Source organism: Manihot esculenta, chromosome 9 (assembly GCF_001659605.2).
Source record: "Manihot esculenta cultivar AM560-2 chromosome 9, M.esculenta_v8, whole genome shotgun sequence".
NCBI lineage: Eukaryota > Viridiplantae > Streptophyta > Magnoliopsida > Malpighiales > Euphorbiaceae > Manihot > Manihot esculenta.
In genome coordinates, this window is record NC_035169.2 from 30,134,114 (window position 1) to 30,152,135 (window position 18,022).

At 28.2% G+C, this 18,022-nt stretch overlaps 1 protein-coding gene across 2 annotated transcripts; it reads left to right on the top strand.

Moving 5' to 3' along the window:
- Nucleotides 1-10,922: 10,922 nt before the first annotated feature.
- Nucleotides 10,923-13,151, top strand: LOC110621883 (transcription factor DIVARICATA). 2 transcript variants are annotated; one of them, XM_021766160.2, is made up of 3 exons: nt 10,923-11,993; nt 12,087-12,178; nt 12,498-13,151. In XM_021766160.2, exons 1-3 carry the CDS (start codon nt 11,748-11,750, stop codon nt 12,997-12,999), a joined length of 840 nt encoding a protein of 279 aa, XP_021621852.1. In that variant the 5' UTR covers nt 10,923-11,747; the 3' UTR covers nt 13,000-13,151. The 2 variants fall into 2 exon arrangements, with proteins under 2 accessions (XP_021621852.1, XP_021621851.1); XM_021766159.2 differs by having other exon boundaries at nt 10,926-12,178.
- The last annotated feature ends 4,871 nt before the right edge of the window (nt 13,152-18,022 follow it).

The following is an 18,022-nucleotide window of genomic DNA, read 5'->3' on the forward strand; positions in this document are numbered from 1 at the left end:
ATTAAGGTATAACAACCTCTAAATTATTCGCATTTTATTAGATATATTTTAAATTTATTATATTTTAAATTAATTTTTTAAATTTATTTAAATTTAATCGTTAAATTTAACAAAAATAACACAATATCATATTAATTCGCACTAAAAATTAATATTTTAATATAATCTAAATAAATAATTATCAAAACAACCTCAAACTTTATCAATTTCAATTATTATATTCTCAATTTTCTTTTAACAAATATACTCTAATTAAGTTTTTATTTGTTTAATTTTTAATTTTAATTTCATTTATTTATAATTTTAAATGACATTTTTAAAAGCCAATAACTCATTTGTTAATTTTTTTTTTACTATCTATAAATGCAATTTTTTGCTTAATTATTAATTATAAGTATTATAATAATAATAATATTAATAGTAAATCAAAAATCACAATTTTTATCACCTGAAAATTAATTATCCTTGTTGTATATATTTAAATAGAATTAAAAGTAAACAATCAATTTAATTAATCGAAAATGGCAAAGTTAAATTTAATTTATAACTATATTTTGTATTTTGTGTGATGAATTTAACTATTTTAAATATATTAAATTGATGATAATTGACTTTAAATGAAATAATAAATATAACTAATTTTTTAAATCATGAGAATCATGATTTTTTATTTATTAGATTTAATGTTATCACTAAACAAAAGATTGCATTTATTCACATAGCAAATTAAAAAATGAGTTATTGAGTGTTAAAAATATATCATTTACAATTATAAATAAATTAAATTAAAATTAAAAATCAATCAAATTAAAAATTAATTTGCGATATATTTATTAAAAAGAAAGTTTAGAATTTAATTATTGAGATTTATAAAATTTAATTTTTTTTAATAATTATTAATTATATTAAAATATTAAATTTTGGTATTTTATGATGATAAGAAAATTTAGAATATAATTACTGAAATTTATAAAATTTTAAATTTTTTTAATAATTATTAATTATGTTAAAATATTAAACTTTGCTGGTAGATGTTGATATAGTATTTTTGTTAGATTTAAAATAAAATTTAATTGGAAAATATAATAATATGAAATGATTAATTTTAAATTTTATGATAGACTTAGATCGGATCTAATTTTTACTATCGATATCCGATAGAGACCTATAATAATTTTTCAAAAAAAAAATTTCAAAATACACGACTTTTAAAAGTGTGACGAAATCATAAAGTTTTATATAAAAATTCTATCGTAGGGTTAATTTTATATTTTAATTATTTTTTTAAATATTTTTATAATTTTGCATATTAAAATTTTATTTTTATTATAAATAATCTCCATTAACTATTAAAAACTCACCTTTTAATTTTTAAAAATTTTAATAAAATTTTTTATTTTTTAATCTGTTTTTCCTCTTATTTTATATTTAGACTTTTTCATTTTAGTTAAAGTCTAAATAGTTTTTTATTATATAAATAAATTTATATAATTAATTGAAAATATATTAATTAATTTTAAATTTTAAAATTTAAAATATATTCTTAAAATGGAGAATTTTTTTTTACTATCATTTCTAAGATGTGCATTCGGTTGGTTTGATTTAAAATCAAATCGAACCGAATAAAATGAAATTTTAATATTTATAAAAATCAAACTGAATCAATTTTTATTAGAAAACATATCGAATTGAATTGGTCTGATTTAATTCAATTCAGTTTGGTTTGATCGATTTCAATTTTTAATAAAATTTTTTATTTTTTACACTTTATTTTTAATTTTTTAAAATTTAATTAAAATATTTTAATTTTAATATAATTTAATTTCTTTATATTATTAAAAAAATATATTATTATGACTAAGTGGTTTGGTTCAATTTTTTTAATTTTTTTCTGATCAAAATCAAACCGAACCGAAATAACTAAAATTTTTAAAATTAAAAATCGAATCGAATCGAACCGAAATGAATAAAAAACTGAATCGAAATAAATAAAAAACCAAATCAAAATTTTAAATTAATTTCATTTAATTAATTTTTTTAATTTAAATCAAATATTGCTAACCCTAATTGTTTCTCGAATCAAAAGCCAAAACACTTTCTTTTCCTTTCCTCTTAAGTTTAAACCACTCTTGTCTATTTCTAAATTTTTTTTTATAAATTATTAGGACAAATGATGGTAACCTTGAATTCATTGATTAAATAAAATATAATAAAATTACATTAAAAAACATCCACAACCACAAACACCCACCTTAAATAAACCCTTTTTAGTTATCAATAATGTTTTGTTTTTATTGTAATATTTATAATATGCCAGGGTGTTGAAAAGTCTTCTCCAACAGCCCCTTTGTCATTGGACAAATTATTTTTTTACTTTTAAACATTAATTATAATAAAATTTATAGAAAATATATATTATAATTTAACATTAATTAATTATAATTTAACACACTTTTTCATATTTAACTGATAATATATTTATAAAAAATTTTAATATCGTATTAAATTCAAAATAAATTTAATTTACATTAAAAAAAATACTTATACTCTCATATAAAAAATATATATATTTTTTTTATATCGACGTGAGATTTACCATATAAAAAATAATTGAAAATTCTCTTTATACAAAATGATGAAACATTAGCATCACTCAAAATATTTGTGGGCTACGAGATGGTGCATGTTATAAAAGATTTATGGTATTGAGAATTTTATGTGTTATATGTATTTCTGTGTAGAATACATTTATATAATATATATCAGTGGTTGAGTTGGATACAGATTATATGAATAACAAATATTATCTCAACCAATTATAAACTTTATCATAACTCTAAATCTTATCACAACTTTAACCTTATCATGACTCTAAACCTTATCACACCCGCTCAATTCGTGCGTTGTAGGGACAGGACGAATTGTTAAATGTTGCATTAGAGTTTGATGCCGCATTTTGAATAATGGTTTAGTCAGAATGTCAACTAATTGATCTTTAGAGCAAATAAACTGTACTTTGACTTCATTCTTTTGTACCTTATCACGAACGAAATGAAAATCGACTTTCAAGTGCTTCATCCGAGCATGGAAAATAGGATTGATAGAAAGATATGTTGTGCCAATATTATCACACCACAAGTTGGGAGTTTTGGTGGAATGGAAAGTAATGTCACGCAACATTGACTGAATCCAAGTTAATTCAGTGACAACAAGACCAATAGCTCGATATTCAGCCTCTGTTGATGAACGAGCAACTGTTTGTTGTTTCTTGGAATTCCAAGATATGAGATTTGTGCCCATGAAAATAGCATAACCTGTGGTAGACTTGCGATCATCAATGTCACTCGCACAATCAGCATCATTATATATATTCAAATCTGTGTTTACCGATTTGGAGATGTAAAGACCATGACCAACAGTGTGCTTGAGATACCTCAATATACGCTTAACCGAACACCAATTATCCTCAGTAGGTGCATGAAGAAATTGAGAAACCTTGTGAACTAAATAACAGACCTCGGGTCGGGTTAAACTCAAGTATTGCAATCCACCTACTATACTCCGATATAACGTGGGATCACTCATTGAGCGGCTTTGTATAGCAGACATCTTATCTTTTGAAGTTGCCGGTGTGGAGATTCCCTTGCAGTCTCCCATTTGTGCTTTGTGAAGCAAGTCAAGTATATACTTTTATTGAGTTAACAAAAGTCCATCAGCGGTCCAAGTTGCCTCCATACCAAAGAAATACTCCAATGTGCCCAAATCTTTCAACATGAACTCAGATTTGAGAGAGGAAATAATATGATTCAAAGTATGACTGCATGTACCGGTCATGATAATATCGTCCACATACACAAGGATAAACAACTTGATATTGTTCTTGACATAGCAAAATAGAGAGGAATCGGCAGGAGAGACTCGAAACCCTTGATTGATTAAGGCCGAGAACAGACATTTATACCACTGACGTGGAGCTTGATGAAGACCGTATAGTGAACGGCGTAGACGACAAACATGATCTAGTTTAGATGTATCAGTGAAACCTGGAGGCTGCTCCATGTAAACTTCATCATCCAAATCTCCATGCAGAAAAGCATTAGAAACATCTAATTGCTTCACTAACCAACCATTTGAGATGGCTAAGGACAAAATTATTCGAATAGTAGTTGGTTTGACAACCGGTGAAAAGGTTTCAAAGTAATCAATGCCGGGACGTTGATGATATCCTTTAGCAACAAGGCGAGCCTTATATCTATCAATACTGCCATCATATTTCTGTTTAACTCTGAACACCCATTTACAACCAACTATATTCTGTGCCTTGTCCCGAGGGACGAATTCGCAAGTTCCGGCTTGAATTAAAGCATTAAGCTCTTGAATCATGGCATCACGCCAATTTGGATCTTTGACAGCTTGAGTATAGTAACTAGGTACTGAGAAAGAAGCAGTCACATTATTTAACTTTGGAGACCATGGAGTTTGCGGTTTGACCTTGCCCGTTTGCTGTCTAGTCACCATGGAATGTGTCTTAACTTGCAAAGGAACATGACAAAAATTGTTCAGCTCGATTTGGTTAGTATTTAGTGATACGGTGCGATCAGGTGATGGGCTTGGTATGTGAGCCTGACTTGTGTCAGTTGTGGTGTCGTTTTGGGTAAGGGCTGGAGTAATGGAAGCAGTGTCATTTTGATGTCTAGGAGAGGTTTGTAAGTTGTGTTTTGGAGCTGCTCCTAGGATACCAGGTTGTGTATTTGACAAAGGTGGAATGGGTGGTAATGGAATGGACGTAGGACTCACTTCAGCCACTAAGGTAGTGCCATTATCATCCAACTTCTTAAAAGGAAACTCCTGCTCAAAAAACAAGACATGGCGTGAGATAAAAAGACGACCAGAAGAAATTTCAGGACTCACTTCAGCTACTGAGGTAGTGCCATTATCATCCAACTTCTTAAAAGAAAACTTCTGCTCAAAAAACAAGACATGGCGTGAGATAAAAAGACGACCAGAAAAAATTTCAAGATAAGTATATCCTTTATGAAGTTTACTATAGCCAAGAAAAATATAACAAGAAGACTTAGGAGCAAGTTTGTGAGATGAATAAGGTTTCAACCAAGGATAACACAATGAACCAAACACACGCAATTCATCATAAGTAGGTTTCTCATGAAATAAAATTTCATAGGGAGTGCGTTTGTTATTGGATGAAGAGGGCAATCCATTTATTGTGTAGGTAGCAGTATTGAAGGCATAAGTCCAGTAATTGTAAGGAACTGAAGCATGATGTAATAGAGATCGGCCTAACTCAACAATATGCCTATGCTTTCGTTCTGCACATCCATTTTGTTCAGGAGTGTGAGGACAAGAAACCCTTTGTGAAATCCCATGTTGTTTCAAGTAATTGGACAAAAACCGAAATTCTCCCCCCCAATCCGATTGAAAGTTTTTGATAGGCAGTCCAAAATATTTTTCCACTAAACACCGAAATTGAACAAAGACAGATAAGACATCAGATTTTTATTTAAGAAAATATAACCAGCAGTACTTACTAAAATGATCATAGAAAATCACATAATAACGAAAACCATCAACAGAAACAACAGGGGCAGGACCCCAAACGTCAGAACAAATGAGTTCAAGAGGCTGTTTAGCACGATAAAGAGAATCAACAAATAGTAATTTATGTGACTTACTCACATTGCAAGCATGACAATTATGAAATTTATTACTATAAACAAAAGAAATATTATTAGATCTAAGAATATCATAAACAACTCGAAAATTTGCATGTCCTAGCCGCTCATGCCATAATGAAACTGTTGCTGGGAAAGCTTTGGGAGAGAATGACCGAACTTGCTGCAAAGGAAAGAGATAAAGGCCATTGTCACTCGGGCCTTGGTATAATACCTGCTTCGTGGGAATATCCTTCACAAAATATTTGTCAGGGAAAAATTCAATTGAAGTGTTATTTTGTAAGGTAAAAGCAGAAACTGACATTAAATTGTTAGTGATAGCAGGTGAATAAAGGACATTATTCAAACGAAAATTATGACCATTAATAGAAGCAATTGAAGAACCACGAGATAAGACAGGAAGTGTTTTATCATTGGCAATTGTGAGAGCGGTGGCATCATTGACAGGAATAGGATGAGCTATAGTTTCCTGATTAACTGCTAGATGATAATTTGCACCGGAGTCCACAGTCCAAGCCTGAAGAGGTTCAATTTGAGTTTTGGCTACATTAGCTTGAGGATTGGTGCGAGGTGAGGGACATTGTCTTGAAACATGTCCTGTTCCATTGCAATTAAAACATGTTAAAATAGAAGTACTACGACCAGAAGCATAACTAGACTGCCCAGAACCGCGTCCTTGGTATAATGACTGTCCACTACGCCCACGGTAACCACAGCCACGCTCTCTACTGCCTCGCCCAGAATTTGCATAGTGAGCAGTAGCAGGAACGACAAAATTAAGAGTGAGAGAATCAAACTTCAATTGGGATTCTTCACTGAGTAGTAATGCATACAACTCATCAAAAGTAATCTGAGTATTTCGTGCTTCTATAGCACGCGTAAAAGGACGATAATCAGAATCCAATCCTTCCAAAACATCGCACACAAGATTTTCCTCGGTAATAGATCCTTCTAATGCACAAAACTGATCATAATACGATTTCGCTTTGCGCATGTAATTGTCAATCGAATCATTACCTCGCTGCAGATGCTTGAGTTGTTTACGCAGATGCTTGAGTTGTTTACGCAGCTGCTGAATCCGCGTTTTAGCACCGGCGGAATAATCAAGAATACTTTTTGTTTTAAAGATATTTCATACTCCTATTTTTAATTATATTAACTTCACATTTGAAGTTTATAGAAATTTAACTATTTATATATTTTAATAAATTTAAATCTAAGCAAATTAATAGGGTTTTTTTAAAATTTTCATTAGTGTTCCCTTTATGACTTCATACTCTCACCTTCTTCTCTTCCTTAAATCTAACTTCTTTTTTCGTTTTTTTCTAATCCTTAAACTTAATTTTTTCTTTCCACTTTTCCATATAAGACGATTTACGTCAATTAACTATCGATGAAGAAGAAGATGTTATTGTTTCTATTAAGAGTTCCAGAGATATTCCGATCATCATTTATGATTTCTGTATGGTGGAAATGTTTCTCACATACAATCCAATCAATTTTCAGAATATGCCGATCTCTTTAACAAATCTATGGCGGTAATCCTCGAACAGTTAATGTATTGAAGGATTTGGTTACTAGTTATAAGTCAGATATTTTATTTTTGATGGAAATAAAAACTCTTAATTCTCGTATAAAATTTTTTAGTAGTTTTTTACATCTTGATAGTTGCTTCTCAGTCAATAGACAAGGATTGGAAGGAGGCATTTCGTTTATGTGAAAGAGTCATGTGTCTGTTTATGTGATTTGCTTTTCTTCAAATTTTATTGATTCAGTTGTTTCGGAAGGTAATGTTCAATGGAGGTTTACTAGTTATTATGGATTTCTGAAATCGCAACGACGACGTCAGTTATGGAACCTTATTCGAGTTTTATCTCATATAAGCTCTCTTCCGTGGCTTTATTCGGCAGACTTTAATGATTTATACTCGAGAGATGAAAAAGAAGGAGGAATATCTTTGCCAAATTATCTTATGCAGTAGTTTGATTTTGAATGATTATAAATCTTTGTTCGACTCTATAACTAATATTTCTGTTAGATGAGTTTGTCGTAATGCTACTTCACCTTTTCATACTTTGGTTAGAGAATCTATCAGGCATAATCGTCTCTCTGTTTGGAATTATATATTTCTTTATTTCTTTATTTGATGAAATTTTATTAATAAAATCAGTAGATGTAATTGAAAAAAAAAATTTAAAATATATGTTGAAGGATTGCAAAGTTTCAACTTACTGTTTAATTAGATGACATGAGGAAATCATTGATTTTAGTTATTTCTTAATTTTAGCTCATAAATATTTTATTATTTGATTTATACAGTATAAAAAATTTATTAATTAATTTTTAATTTTATAAAAAATATCTACTAATTCATGTTGATATTAATATTTTAAATTTTTTTTTATAATATTTAATAATTTAATTTGAATTAAAATTATGACAACACTTCAAATATTCAGAAAATATCTCAATTATTTTGACTAGACGGATTTGATAATACAATATATATACATAATACATATATACTTTATTATTTTATAGACTTTTATTTTTCATATTAAATTGATTTTAATAAGTAATTTTTAATCTAATGCTATAATCTAGATATTTTGAGTTCATAGCTATTTATTAGCTTTTGGATACTTAAATTTTATATAAAAATTTAATATAATACTTTTATGTCATTATTTTTATTAGTATAGTTTATATTATATAATCATATAATATAAAAATATCAATAGAAAAAAATTCAAAAATTTTTACTATTTGTGATTTAATTTAAATTTTTAAAAATTAATAAAATTATTTAAAAATTATAAAATTTATTGCAATTGTTCTCAATTTTAAAACTCAATTTAAAATTATACAATATTTTTAAAATTTTTATATATTCAATAGTTAGATTATATTATGATATAAATAAAAACTTATAAATTATAAAATTTATGGGGTAGGGGTGAGCAGTATTTGGTTAAATCGAAAAAATCGACCGAACCGAATTGATTTAAAATTTTAGTTCGGTTTTTTATATATTTCGGTTCGGTTCGATTTTTAATTTTAGAAATTTTGGTCATTTCGGTTCGGTTCGGTTTTTATCAGAAAAAAACTGAAAAAGCCGAACCGAACTGATTAGTGATAATAATATATTTTTTCAATCATATAGAGAAATTAAATTATATTAAAATTAAAATATTTTAATTAAATTTTAAAATATTAAAAATAAAGTGTAAAAAATAAAAAAATTATTAAAAATCGAAACTGATCAAACCGAATCAAATTGAATCAGACTAATTCAATTTGATTCAATTTTTAACTAAAATCAGTTTGATTTAATTTTTATAACCACTAAAATTTTGATTTTTAATTTTTTTAATACAGTTTAATTTTAAACCGAACCGACCGAATGATCAGGATAAGTGTTTGGTTTGACAGTAATAAAAAAGAAAATTAAGTACAAAATTGATATTCAACAAAACACATTAAATGTTAGTTGACCAAATCACCTACATTCCCACAAGCAACCCATTAATTTTTTAATATAAAAAGAGTTATAATATTATTATATTCAGATTTATTAATAATTTATTTAATTATTTCAATTTGATTTATCTTCTCCATTATGATATATTTTAAATTTTTTTTAAAACAGTGAAAATTAAAAATTGAAACAGATTTTTAAGATTTATTCAGACTAAATTTATGAACGTGATATCCACGATTTTTATAAAAAGAAATAAGTCAAAAATTTGTCCTAAGTTTACATATTTTTTCAATTATATTTTAAATTTTAGTGTAAATTATTGTTTAACAAAGACATACTGTATTATTCACAATAAATTTATTATTTAATTATTATGATTTATTAAAATTAATTAATTTTTTTATTTATTAAAATATATTAATTTACTTTATATGTTTTTAAACAATTGTAGATACTAAATAATTATTAATATTTAAAATTGAAAGAGCTAAATGGTTATAATTTTAAAATTATACAATCTCTTGTATTTGGATCTAGATATTTAAATTTTAAAATTTAGATATCAAATATTGGATTTAAAATTTAAAACTTCAATATATAAATTTTCATATTTTGATTTTAAAATTTAATTTTTAGATTGTTTATTAACCATATATATTTTTTTATAACAAAATTTAAAACTTTAATTATTTTATCTACTCAAATTAGATGTTTTAAATTACAGGTGATTCTAATTTTAAAAAATTTCACATGAATTTTTTTTTATGAGTTCAATTTTCAATAAATAGTTCAATTTGAGCCAAATTCAAATCAATTTCAATTTAAAAATTCAAAACAAGAAAATTTTCCCAAATCTAAATCTAGATAGTTAACTCCATGTAACTAAACATAACATTCAAAATTCAATATTGAATTCATGTTCAAAAAAAAAAAAATTCAATATTGAATTATTAAAATAGTAAAATTTGAGATTTTTTTCACCAGTATCTAAACCAAATCCACTTCCTTTCTTCTCTCCCATTTTCTTCCTTCATTTTCCTTTGAACTCTTATATTATGAGTGAGATTTTTTCAGCCCAATAGATTGCAATGGCTGCTTTTTCTAATGCCAACCACATCCAATAGCAGGTTCTTCCCAATTTGTAGCTAATTTCATTTTTTTGACCATTTAATCTTTCCTTCTTATCCCATCTTGATTTATTTACAGTGAGAGATTCTCCCAATGGTATTTTTCTTTCCTTGTAGCTAGTTTCATTTTTTGACCATTTAGTCTTTCTTTTTTTATCCCATCTAGATAAGAAGCTTTTCTTTCATACTATTCAAAAAGGGGATTCCCCTTTCTCTGACAACAAACAATGGAAAGCGCAATGCTTTGTTAGATATGTCATTTTATCTTATTGCTTCCTTATTTTCTTTCTGGCTTCTGAGTTCAAATACATTATTGCTTCTACTCTGAATACTATGGGTTTTCACCTTGTATTTGAATATTTTCATCCTTAATACCCACAAATAAAATAATTAAATATTAAGAATTAATTATAATAAATATGCATGAGATCAAAAGTAACATGTTATAGAGAGAGATCAATGTAAATTAGCTACTTCCTTAGACCATCATCATTGACAAAACATATTGTCACCATACTTAGAGCTAAACGTCAACATTGTCGAAGCTCTTCAAATTACAATAATACCCACAACTCCTTCTCTTCATCATCATCTATCTAGCCAATCACAGAGCTACCCTTCACCATTCCCACCATTGAATGGTTCTGGGCCACCATCTTCCTCTCTCTTTGCTTACAAATACAATTAGGGAACTTTGATTTGGCTGCAGCGCCCACAAAACCCTTATCCACCAATCATAACTAAACACCTTTGACCCCTTTTCACTCTCTCCCTTCTCTGCCTATCTCTGTTTCATAGATCCTCTCTTGGCTCTTGCAAGGAGCTGGCATTTTTGTATTCACTTCCTTTTACCCATCTGCTTTGCCTTTTCTTTTTTTAGGCCTTTAGCCCAAAAGCTTAGCAAAGCTTGCCACTTTCATCACTTGAATTCTCTGTTTTTCTCAATTGGGGCTTTCTCCTTTCCATGGGTTTTTAAGAATCTCTCTCTGTGTCTTCTCTTTTTCTTTTTGTGTACAAAATTTATGCCTTGAATTGATTATGGGTTCAAAGTTGTAAAATTTATGGCTCTGTTTTGCTTGCCTTGTGGAATTTGGTATCTATTTCTTTCACATGGTGTTGGGTTTTTGATTAATTATTGAACGTTTATCTAGGGTTTTTACCATTAAAAGTCGATGATTAAGATCTGGTTTCCTTTCTGTTATTGCTTCTGGAATTGTCCTTGGGTTTTGGAAAGTTGAGACTTTTTTCAGATTCCTCAATTTGTTCTTACGTGAAAAAGTTACCCAGATTCTTTTCAAATGCTTATTGATTTGATGACTCTTTGGTCATAAAATTCTCCACTTCTCTCTGCTGCATTTCCCATCTGTAGTTTCTCTCTCTTTGAATTCTCCTTTCTTTTTTTGTATAAATTTATTTCTATCCTATTTATTATTGTACAGTGATTAGACTATGAATCCTGGAAGTGAAATCCTCTCTCCAGCTTCTTATCTTGCGAATTCCAACTGGTTATTTCAAGAAACCAGAGGAACCAAATGGACCCATGAAGAGAACAAGCAGTTTGAGAATGCTCTGGCTTTATACGATAAGGATGAGCCTGATAGATGGCAAAAAGTTGCAGCCATGATCCCAGGCAAGACAGTAGGAGACGTAATCAAACAGTATAGAGAATTGGAGGAAGATGTCTTCGATATAGAGGCAGGCCTCATCCCAATTCCTGGATATATTAGCAGTGATTCCTTTACTTTGGATTGTGTGAATAATGACCAGGGATACGATTCTTTCAAACAGTATTACACTCCCGGAGGCAAGAGAACCGCCGCAACCAGGTCTCGTGAGCCGGGAAGGAAGAAAGGTGTGCCGTGGACGGAGGAGGAGCATAGGTATATACATTCATTCTTGTCATTGTAGAGCTAACAATGTGCCTGCAATCTTCCCACATTTGAATGGCATTAGTTACTGCAATCTTTGTTCTGGTTCAGCTGTGCTTATAACTATAGTCATGTTCGGCAATACTAGCCGTAGCAGCTGTTAGCTGTTTTATTAATGGATAACTGTTCCGGCAGTGGCTAATCAAACAAATACTAGTGTTTTGATTCAAACTAGAACTGAGCTTATGTTATTAGTTCTGCTTAGGTGGTTTTAGAATGTCAAATTTTGATGTATTGTAATTTATCTTGTGCTATTTGGTGTGAATTGCAGGCAGTTTCTGATAGGCCTTGAAAAGCATGGTAAAGGGGACTGGAGAAATATTTCTCGCGACTTCGTGACCACTAGGACGCCAACTCAAGTGGCTAGCCATGCTCAGAAGTATTTTATCAGGCAGAGCACAGAAGGAAAGGATAAGCGGAGATCAAGCATCCATGATATTACTATTGTCAATCTTCTTCCAGATGTCAAGTCTTCTTCAGCTGATGAGAAGAAATCATCTCCAAATCATTCTATCTCAAGTCTACAATCACAGCCACAACCAAAAATAGTTGGCATACGCAAAGGATTGGCAGATATGAAGCTACAGAATGAAGGAGAAGATGGAGCTGGTGTTTTTAGCCAAGCAAATGGCAATTTGTTAATGCCACCTTTCTGTGAGATATCATCATATGGGCAAAAACTACAGGAGCATAATCTCCTCAAAGAAACTCTTCCAGGATACCATTTTCCACCTTACAATTTGATTTCCCAGCAACCGATGAAACGTCAGTGAGCTTGGATGTTTTGTCTGCACTCTATTATGAGATATTTGTGAATATATTCATCAGATCTCCTGATACTCCATAGTTGTTAGACTATTTTTACAGAATTGTGGGTTAGTTTATGTGGTGATTTTATATTGAAATCTGAATCTTTGAACCTCAATTAGTCGTCAATGTCTCCTGGTTGTTTAGGCAATTGATTCCAGTTTTTGCAGTGCATTTTCAACTTGAACTTGAGCATGTTGTAAATATTTCCATTCATGCTCAAGACATCCCCATTTGCCCCAAGTTGAAAGCTGCTGAATTGAGCAAGCTCTGTCATCAGATTCTCAAGTCACAGAGATTTCCTTTTTTGCTGATTTTATAATTTAATCTTACCTTTTATTTAAATTATGCCTTCTTATTCTACTGAATTTGACCATAGAATCTTAACTGGTGCTTGCTGCTAAGGTCCGCTAGTTCAAGCATCTCATGTGAGACAATATTCTGTTTCACTTTTGTTCTTTAATTTAAGATATGCAAGTTTAGTGAAAGAAGATCTCTTAAGAAGTTATTAATGACTAAATAAATACTAATATGGAAAAATCCACTAATTAATATTTTAATTTTAAAAAATATAATAAAATATTTGATGTGAAGAAATAGTAAAATATTTAAAAAAATTAATTAGTATATTTTTTAAAATTAAAAAATTAATTAATAAATTTATCTGAATTACATTATATAATATGCACTATTTGGTCACAAATATTATATTGTTACTATTATTTATTCACTAGTTTTAATTTTCCTAAGCATGATATAATACATTTATTATAAAATTTGAATTAGTTTAAATATTATATATATATTTTTTTATTTTGGTAGCTTGTAGGATAATTAGTTATTAATTAATATATATTACTAAAATATTTCGAATAACTCTCCTTGACTTTTGGCCGATATCAAATTAGCAATAGTACAAGGCGTGACTCTGCAATAGTAGAGATTCTTTGTGGTAGTTTTCTGTCTTACTACGGAGAAGCAAGATGGGTACGGCGATGTTTCAGTTTCGATTCAGTTTTAATATGAAATTAGCAGTTTGATTTATTTTTTAAATCAATTAGAATTAATCTGATTTAAAGCGATTTAATATGATTTTAATTTTTTAAAGATTTTAGTCTGATTTTGATTTAATTTTAAAATAGTTATAATTTTAGTTTTTTTAATTTTAATTAAATTTAAATTATAAATTGTTAATTTGATTTTAATTTTAAAAAATAAAAAACTTAAATAAAATATAAAAAATAAATATAATTCTTAAATATTATTGAATATATATTTTATTAAATAAATAAAAGGTAAAATGTAATGATATAAAAAAATAAAATAATATATATATATATAATATAAAAATAAAATAATATTACATTTAACTATAAATAATATTTTTTTATAAATTAAAAATAAATTTAAACTTAATTATTTAATAATTTAATTTGTTTATGCATCAATTTAAGTGATATAATTTTTTAAAATAATTTATTTAAAAAATAAAAAATCAAATCGAAATTGAATTGAATCAATGGCTCGAATCGATTCGATTTTAATCCGATTCTAATTCTAGTTTATTGAAGGAAAACCGTAATTGCCCTTCTAATTTAAAGTTATGATCTAATTCAGAAATTTGAATTGTAAATTTAAATTTCAATTTAATTTACGATCCGAACTGAATTATGATCATGTCTACTTGCTGATCAAAATTATACGTCCCAGCTAAACTCTTGTCGTTGCTAGCGGGGAGTAGTGACTTATATTTTTCTCACCCTAGATGACAGAATATTTTTTCTAATATCATCAGTAGGAAAAAAAGCCTGGCAGGATTTCAAAATGCTCTGGCAATAACTACCAGATTATACAAAGGCCATTAGATTCATGAAAGTTGTGTGAAATTCTTAGGTGGATTCAATTTATCATGGATTCAAGAGATACTGAGATGAATTTTTCTTTTTCACAATAAAACCCAATTATTTATTTAATCGCATGACTCAAGAAATTATCAGAACACAGAGTGTCGGTTCACAACCAACAAATGACAGGATGAAAGAAATTTCATTTTCCTATTGCAGTTTAATTTTTCTTGTCTGAAGCTAATTGTTGGCATTAACATCCTTGTTGTTTATGCAATATTTTGAAAAGCCTAGTGCTCCATTACATTGCTTGCATTTATTATTGATGGTCGTGGCCCCCACTAGAGAAGCAAATTCAAATCAACATGAGCAATATTTTTAAAATAAAATGACAAAAACTGCCCAACTTTTCCTTTTGTGAGCAGCAACTTTTGTGCAACTTGCATAAGGCAGCACTTTGGATTCTTTATTCTGGTTTTTATGAATACTGGTTTTGATTTTAAATCACACAGCGCAAGCCAAACATCTTAATTTCACTCAACATTATATGACCTTCTCTTCTTCTTTATTAAATGTGTTTGCTCTGAAAATGCAATTAAAATTCAAAGAAACCAGCAACAAAAGAAGATAGAAACGTTGAAAATTATTTTATTTAGAAAAAATTATTATTTAATTTTTATAATATGAAAAAATTTATTAGTTAATTTTTTTTTCCATCGAGACAATCATATAAGGAAAATTTATTAATCTTTCTATCCTGTAATTTTTTTTTTTTTGTATATTAAGAAAGATAATTTTATAATTAATTTTTCTACTGTATCTATATTAAATTTTATTAAATACTAAAAGATATTTTAAATATTCACTTAGAAAAATAATCATTAATGAAAAATTATTTTGAAATTAAAATAAAATTAAATAGAGTTATAATAGTTAATTTAAATGTTAGTATAATGTAAAAGAGAAAAATAAATAATAATTTTAAAATAACTAAAAAATAAATAAATACAATTATAGATGAAGAAAATATTTAGTTCATATTGTTTAGTAAAACTAATTATTTAGTCCTTTTATTTTCAAAAATTCACTACACAATCTATATTTTTTCAAGCCATTGACTATTTCCTTTTGGGTCTATTTGATTTAAGAAAAAATTATTGGGAAAAGTTATAAGTTTTTTTATAAAAAAAAAATTATTATTTGATCTCTCATTTAAAAAAAATATATTAAAATATTCTGCTCATTAATTTTTTTATTAATTTTACCGTTAAATACTTTAATATTTAATTTTTATAATGAAAAAACTCATTACTTAACTTCTTAATTTTATAAAAATATTTATTAATTAATTTATTTATATTAGAATTTTTTAAATTTTTATTTAATACCTAATAACTAAAATTAATATAAAAATTAATTATTTACTTTTTTAAATTTTAAAGATATTTTAATATATTTTTTTAAAGTAAAGGGACTCATTCATGAGTTTTTTCATATCATAACAATCAAATAATAATTTATTCCATTTTTAATTAGTGTGTAATTTAAATATAAAATTATTTAGTATTTATAATTTCAAAATAGAAAAATTACATTTTTATCTTTAAATATAAGATTTATACCTTTATTTTTAAAACTCAAAATTTTAATTTTTAAAATTTAATTTTATCAAAATTAAAAGTTATTTCGTATAATAATTATGTAAAAACAATGATTCAAACAAGATCAAAGGAAATAAAAGAGATTAAAATATAGTTTTAAAAATATCATTATTAATGATAAAATTTACTTTCACTCCTCTAATCTTAAAAAAATTACTTTAGGCATAGCTCCAAAATAAAAAGGCTTGAAATTTTATATCCAATAAAACTTTCCCTATCACAAAGACACAAGATTTTTTCCTTTAGGCATAGCTCCAAAATATTAACATTGATTAGTCTGAACTATTCTTGATCATAACTAGACAACAAATTTGCAAAATTTATTTTTTATAAATAATTAAAATTTCAAATTTATCCATGAATTATATAAAAAAATAAAAAAATCAAATTTCATCGTCCGGTTAAAATTTATCTCTAAATTTGTAACGACCCGGAAATCCGACCCGTTACCGGCGCTAGGATCCAGATCGGCTTAAGGCCGCCGGGACCCGTAGCAAGCCTACATACCTCCTGTAAACCTGTGGAATCCCATACATAACAACATATACATGATCTGTAAAAATTTTTCTTTTCTCTTATCCAAGCAAAACCTGTGCATGCACAAAATCATACATAAACCCCACACTGGAGTCTTCATCAAATACACCAATGGGGTATCATCATCATACATATCAGCTTGGATAATCATGGTCATTAACATCATTACTCATTAAACACTCTGTACATAATGGGGATTCACACACCTCTAGGTCAAGCACTACTATAATCCTCAATACATCATCAAATCATTCATTACATTACATGGTCATAAATACTCATTACATCATGTTCATGTCCACTACTATCTATTACAACATACATGACTTAACTTCGCTCTAGCCGACTTCCTGATCTATCCTGTACCTGCAACTCTGGGGATAAAGGGAGTGGGGTGAGCTACTAGAGCCCAGTGAGCAGAATAATAAAACATCAATTTAAATCATGCTTTCATGTATGCGCCATAACACAAACATTTCACAACAAGGATGAACTTGTCACCATTTAGCCCCTATCTTTCTTACTTATACATGCCGGGGGCGTAGAGCCGTAGCAGACACACCCGGACTTCCATAATCTGTCATAGTGCCAGGGGCGTAGAACCGTAGCAGGCACACCTGGACTCACATAGGCTATCATGACATACAAGGGCTAATGGATCATTCAACATTCATCCACATCAACAACAAAGTATGCAATGCAACATATTCGTGAATTCTAATGCAAACAACCTAATACATCTCATGGCATTCATGATGCGTGAATCATGCTAAAACATTTCATTAATTTGCTTTAAAACTTAAAGTTTATTCCACTCACCTCTGGCTAGCTCTGAAGAGACTCTGAAGCAGCTGGCTCACTGCTGGGGGTCTCGGTTCCTCGGGTCCGAACCTACACAGGTGGACTCAAATGAGGGACCAAACATACATGAATATGACTCTAAAATA